This window comes from Myotis brandtii, unplaced genomic scaffold (genome assembly GCF_000412655.1).
Source record: "Myotis brandtii unplaced genomic scaffold, ASM41265v1 scaffold268, whole genome shotgun sequence".
NCBI classification, from domain to species: Eukaryota; Metazoa; Chordata; class Mammalia; order Chiroptera; family Vespertilionidae; genus Myotis; species Myotis brandtii.
Genome location: NW_005360187.1, coordinates 2,637,261 through 2,643,213, shown reverse-complemented (window position 1 = coordinate 2,643,213; position 5,953 = coordinate 2,637,261). Strand labels below are relative to the sequence as shown.

Sequence of the window (5,953 nt, the reverse complement as noted above, 5' to 3'; positions counted from 1 at the left end):
TATCAGCGGTTCTCAACCTGTGGGTCGCGACCCCTTTGGCGGTTGAACGACCCTTTCACAGGGGTCGCCTAAGACCATCCTGCATATCAGAATTTACATTACGATTCATTACAGTAGCAACATTACAGTTATGAAGTAGCAACGAAAATAATTTTATGGTTGGGTCACAACATGAGGAACTGTATTTAAAGGGCCAGAAGGTTGAGAACCACTACACTAGAGTGATACATTTGTTACAGTTGATGAACCTACATTTTCACATCATAATCACCCAAGGTCCATAGTTTACCTTTGGGTTCACTTTTGGTGTACATTCTGTCTAAACAGATGTACAATGACATGCATTCATCATTATAACTCCTTGATTTTTAAGTTTGTTGATTATTTAGTGGGACTTTAAAAAAGCAATTCTGAGATAATTCCACAATTAAAGGGGTTTATTTTCTTAATGACATTGTGCACAACAGTCTTTTTGGTTTTTCTCTTTGTAGGTTTTAATGTGGAAACAGTAGAACATAAGAACATTTGTTTCACAGTATGGGATGTTGGTGGTCAAGATAAAATAAGGCCTCTCTGGAGGCATTACTTCCAGAACACCCAGGTAAGGAATGCTATACATTTTTTATAACTTTTCTTTATAGGTTTCATGCTCTAAATTTATGTTAATATTTACTGTTTAACTGGCTGTTGGTGTTTACTATATGAGTTGGCATTCTTCTTATCACTACCATATTTGTCAGTGAACTCTCAAGCTTTTGAGGCTAAATTACTGAGGGTGGAAGAGTTACATAGCTGTCATAGTAATATTTTTAAGTGTGTGGGTTATTCTCAAGATTGAATTAGCTGTTTCAGCAGTAGTTCTATTGGTTTCATTCTTAGTCTAGAAAGTAAGATATGTATAACTTTCTGTCATTATAGTTTTTAATGAATGTAAGACAATCTTTCTTTCTTTCTTTTTTTTGACCATGTGCCAGATGCTCTGAGCACTTTATTTGCATTATTTTGGGGTAGGGACTGACATCCCTGTTGTCTACACAGGAGGCGGAAGCTCAGTTTACCGGCAAGGCACTGAGCTATCAAGCTGCCTCCACATCCCACACTCCTGAGGGCCTGGCTTTCAGCCCCATGCGGCACCAGCTTGTAGGACCAGGAGTAAAACAGCAAAGGGCCCCTTAAAATGTTTGGCTCCCATTTGTTGCCACTTTGGATGCAAGTTTCTTACTCGTTCGTTTCTGGCAGGTGCTATGCTCTGGCTCAGTAACAGCCCCAAGGACAGTCTTTCTTCATTTACCCCAGTTAATTGTTTACTTTACTAAAATACATTACAACCCTGGCGGGGTGGCTCTGTTGATTGGAGCATGTTCCCTACACCAAAAGGTTGCTGTTTCAATTCCCATTTGGGGTGTGCACAGGAAGTTACCGATTGATGTTTCTCTCACATTGATGTTCTCTCTCTCTCTCTCTCTCTCTCTCTCTCTCTCTCTCAAAATCAAAAATAAATCCTCAGGTGAGAATTTAAAAAAAATTCTAAAAAAAACGGCATTACAAAAATATATTAAGGTAAATCTGCCCTGTTGATTTGTAAGATAGTTTTATATTACTGTGTAGTATATGTAAATAACACATGGAAGAGACATTAGCGCAGAAGTTCTTAATTTGGCTGCACATTGGAGTAACTTGGGGAGCTTTCAAAATCCTAAAGTCCTGAACTCCAGACCACTTGAATCAGAGTTTCTGGGAATATAAACTAGGCATCAGTAGTGCTTCTCAAACTTTAATGTGCCTATTAATTATCTGGGTCTTTGCTAAAATACAGATCAATTCACTAGGGCTTGGCTAAGTAACACCTGAGGTTTCTAGCAAGTTCCAGGTAGTGGTTCTGATGCTGCTGTTTGAGATCTTACTTTGCTGAACAAGGCTCTAGTACAGAGTAATTCAACAGCAGCACTGTTGACATTTCGGGCGGAATAATTCTGTCGTTGGGTGAAGGGAGAGCTCTCTTTTGCATGGTAGGATGTTTAGCAGCATTCCTGGCTTCTACCCACTAGGTGCCATAGCAGTACCCTCCTTCCACCCAAACCAATTGCAACAACCTAAATTGCTCCCTCTTGAAAACCACTGCTCTAGTCTTACTCTTATATGTAAGGAAACTGAAGCTTGGAATGACTTACTTAAGACTGGAGAGCTGGTTCTTGTTCTACATTTCTATTTAACCTGCTTCCAACTCTGTTGTGTTTCCGAAGTAATGTGCGATGTTAACAAGCACTTCATATGTTTAAGATTTGCAGATAGCAGTTATTCTTGGTCTCCAGCTCTTATAACATTGTATACAAGTGAGGTACATTGCCACCAGGTGGCAGTGAATACCCTAGCAACCAGGTTTAAGTAGTATATCCTGTTAAGTAAGTAGTTTGTTTATTTATTTAAAAATAAGAATGTGCCCAGCCGGGTTGCTCAGTGGTTGAGTATCCACCTATGAACCAGGAGGTCATGGTTTCTCAGTCAGAGTATATGCCTGGGTTTTGGGCTCCATCCCCAGTAGGGGGCATGCAGGAGGCAGCCAATCAATAATTCTCTCTCATCATCGATGTTTCTATTTCCCTCTTCCTTCTTCTTTAAAAAATTATAATGTTTCTGTTCATTAGCATAGCTGTGGTTAGAAAAGATATTTTGATGAGTCATATGCTTTAAAAATAAATCTTATTTAGGAAATTTTAAAATATACCCAAAATGAGAGAGAGAGTAACATAATAAACTCCCACATAACTATTAATTAACTTCAATTATTAGGCTATGGCTATATTGTTTAATCAGTACTCCTCTGTAGTGTACTTCACCTTTAGGATTATTTTAAAGTAAGTCATAGGTATTTCATTTAGGGAACATGTTTTTGAAGTAAAATTATGTGCGAAGTAAAACTGTGTTAATCTTAAGCCTTATAATTTTTAACCAAGGGTAGCCCTGGTTTTATCCCTAGATTTGTTTAGCATGCTTGGTAGTTTACTTTGAGATCTTTTTTTTATTGGGGGGGGGGGTAGGTACCAAATTACTTTATTTGAAGGAATGGTACAAATGAAAGACATGAATGAATGATTTGGTACAAGTTATAGAAAAGGGAAGGTAACTCCAACATGCATGTACTGCTTTGGTGACCAGGGAAGTCACCCCTGTGACTGGGAAGCCAGCCTAAGGCTTAGCTGTCAGCACTGTCTCCCAGGGTGTGCTTATCAAAGAGATACTCTGCCATGCCCATTTCAAGGGCCTCCCAGCATGTGCAAATTAGTTACAAGGTCTTAATTTGAGATTAGATCCATTCCTGACCTCTTTGGATTACCTTAAATCAAAAGTCCAAGTACTTCTTCCTAGGGACCTCATGCCTGCTGGAGAAAGCTTTATGTGTTACCTGATAATAACAGCTAAGCTGTTACAGCTAGATTTGCCAGCACTCCTGACCAGTTCTTTCAGCTATAAAATTTAAAAGAAACTGATGCCATGATTTTAACTTGTGTTAACAATCCAGGACACAGTGTTTATTGTAGTAAATTCCTCTTCCCTCACTAGATAATTCCAATTATTTTGTTCTAAACAATTAAATAAATATTTAGCCATTTAAGTAATCTTATAATAGCCAGACCTATTTTTAGAATTTTACCTTTTCTACACTTTTTTAAAAAAAATATGTTTTATTGATTTCTTCCAGAGAGGAAGGGAGAGAGATAGAGAGTTAGAAACATCGATGAGAGAGAAACATCGATCAGCTGCCTCCTGCACACCCCCTACTGGAGATGTGCCCGCAACCAAGGTACATCCCTTGACTGGAATTGAACCTGGGACCTTTCAGTCCACAGGCCGACGCTCTATCCACTGAGCCAAACCAGTCAGGGCATTTTCTACACTCTTGATTCTAGGCTGTCCAAGGAAGTGAATAACTTATACTTTATTTCTAAAATAATTCTCCCTCTCAATAATACTATTTTGGGACTGATAGCATTACTTACATTTTAAAACAATAAAAATGGGTTGATAGTACAGAAAAAAAGTAGATCATTTTAGAGGTATTAACTCTTCTAGAGGGGATAACTAGTAAGTAGTGCTGAGATCTGAATTTGGGTATCTTTATACTATGCCATACTGGCTCTCCTAGTACCAAAAGTTTTTTTAAAGGTTAGGATGTTTAAAATGATTGTTTACACCTGGCCAATGTTGCTCAGTGGTTGAGCATCAACCTATGAAAAGGAGGTCAGGGTTCGATTCCCTGTCAGGGCACATGCATGGGTTTCAAGCTCAATCCCCAGTAGGAGGTGTACAGGAAGCAGCCAATCTATGTTTCTCTCATTATTGATGTTTCTCTCCTCTCTTCCTCTCTGAAATCAATTTTTAAAAAATGTATATAAAAAGGATGGTTTCTAACAGACATAAAGGAAATGGGTTTGAAAGTTGCTAGATCAAAATGATATTATGTCATTTAACATCCATAGCCTAAAATAACTATTAAGTACCCTGGCAAACTCAGTGTAATACTTAGGAGTAAATATAAAGTGATGTAGACCTTTGTCCTCAGTGGATTTAATCTAGTTACTTACATAAGTAATAACACAAGACAGTTTCTGATAAAAGTGACACATGATCATAAATATTCTGTGATCAGGGTTGTGGGGAGAACATTCAAAGTAATCACTTTTGTATTAATAGGAATAGATTTTAATAAAGCTATAAAATTAATCTGCCCTCTCAAGTTGAAAACTTTTTTTATATTTTCCCATTTGAAAGTTTTTAGAAAAGTCTTAATTCAAAGAACTGCTTCCCAATTCCATTTCTTTCGTAGTATAAAATTCTAATATTTGTAAATATCTTTAAGAATGATTACTACCTTCCTTCTTATTAAGTATTTCTTGTTTCATCAAGTCAACCATGAATTTTAGATATATTTTGCTTAAAACTTCCTTACCCTGATTGAGTTGGTGGGCAACATTCTGGAACAAGGCTAAGTTTTCCTGATGACGCATGCCTCTTCTCCCTCTTTTTTTTTTTTTTTAAATATATTTTATTGATTATTCACAGAGAGGAAGGGACTGGGATAGAGAGTTAGAAACATCGATGAGAGAGAAACATTGATCAGCTGCCTCCTGCACACCCCCAACTGGGGATGTGACTGCAACCAAGGTACATGCCCTTGACCGGAATCTAACCTGGGACCTTTCAGTCCACAGGCCGACGCTCTATCCACTGAGCCAAACCGGTTAGGGCTTCTTTTTTTTTTTTTTTTTTTTTTTAAGCACTGTGTACTTTCAAAAAATCTAGTTAGTAAATTTATGAATCTTTGGCTTATTCTTTTCCTTTTGTCCCCACTTGTGGCCATTTTGTTACTTAAATTTATCTGGACTTAAAACATGCAAGGGCACAGGGAAGGAAGGGAGTGGGGTAAAATTTAGTCTTAGCGCAACTGAGAAAAGATTTCATTTGGTTAAGAGTGTCATTTCTTTTGATTTAAAATAAAATTTCAAATGTTCAAGTAAAAAATAGTGCTCAAATTTGTTTTCAGGACTTAGAGCCCTGTTCTTTTTCCATTTTTTAAAAATAATGGGACATTTTCTTCTCAACATTTAGCTCTTGATATGGTTTTGCTGCTTATGCTTGTGTTTCATATTTAGTGTGTTTTTTAAATTTAACTGTCATAATTTATTTAAACAATTTTTTTCAGGGTCTTATTTTTGTGGTAGATAGCAATGACCGTGAAAGAATTCAGGAAGGAGCTGAAGAGCTGCAAAAAATGGTAAGAATATATTTTTTTAATTTATCATTTCCAGGATGCATTTTTTTCTAGGTGACAGTGGTGATGTCAGTGGTTGGCACATTTTAACTGTGATTAGATTACACAAATGAAACTTTTTAGGGGAGAAAGAACTATCATCACAGGTTCTTAAGAATGCATATATGGACACAGACACCAGGG

The 5,953-nt window shown here is 37.1% G+C and overlaps 1 protein-coding gene across 2 annotated transcripts in view; it reads left to right on the top strand.

The window, feature by feature from the left end:
- ARF4 (ADP-ribosylation factor 4) overlaps positions 1-5,953 on the top strand; it is an 18,142-nt gene that overhangs the window by 6,246 nt on the left and 5,943 nt on the right. For both annotated transcript variants that reach the window (XM_005868383.2, XM_014541352.1), the window contains 2 exons: positions 492-601; positions 5,702-5,773. In XM_005868383.2, coding sequence (XP_005868445.2) covers positions 492-601; positions 5,702-5,773 — 182 coding nt within the window. The remainder of the gene's footprint in view (positions 1-491; positions 602-5,701; positions 5,774-5,953) is intronic.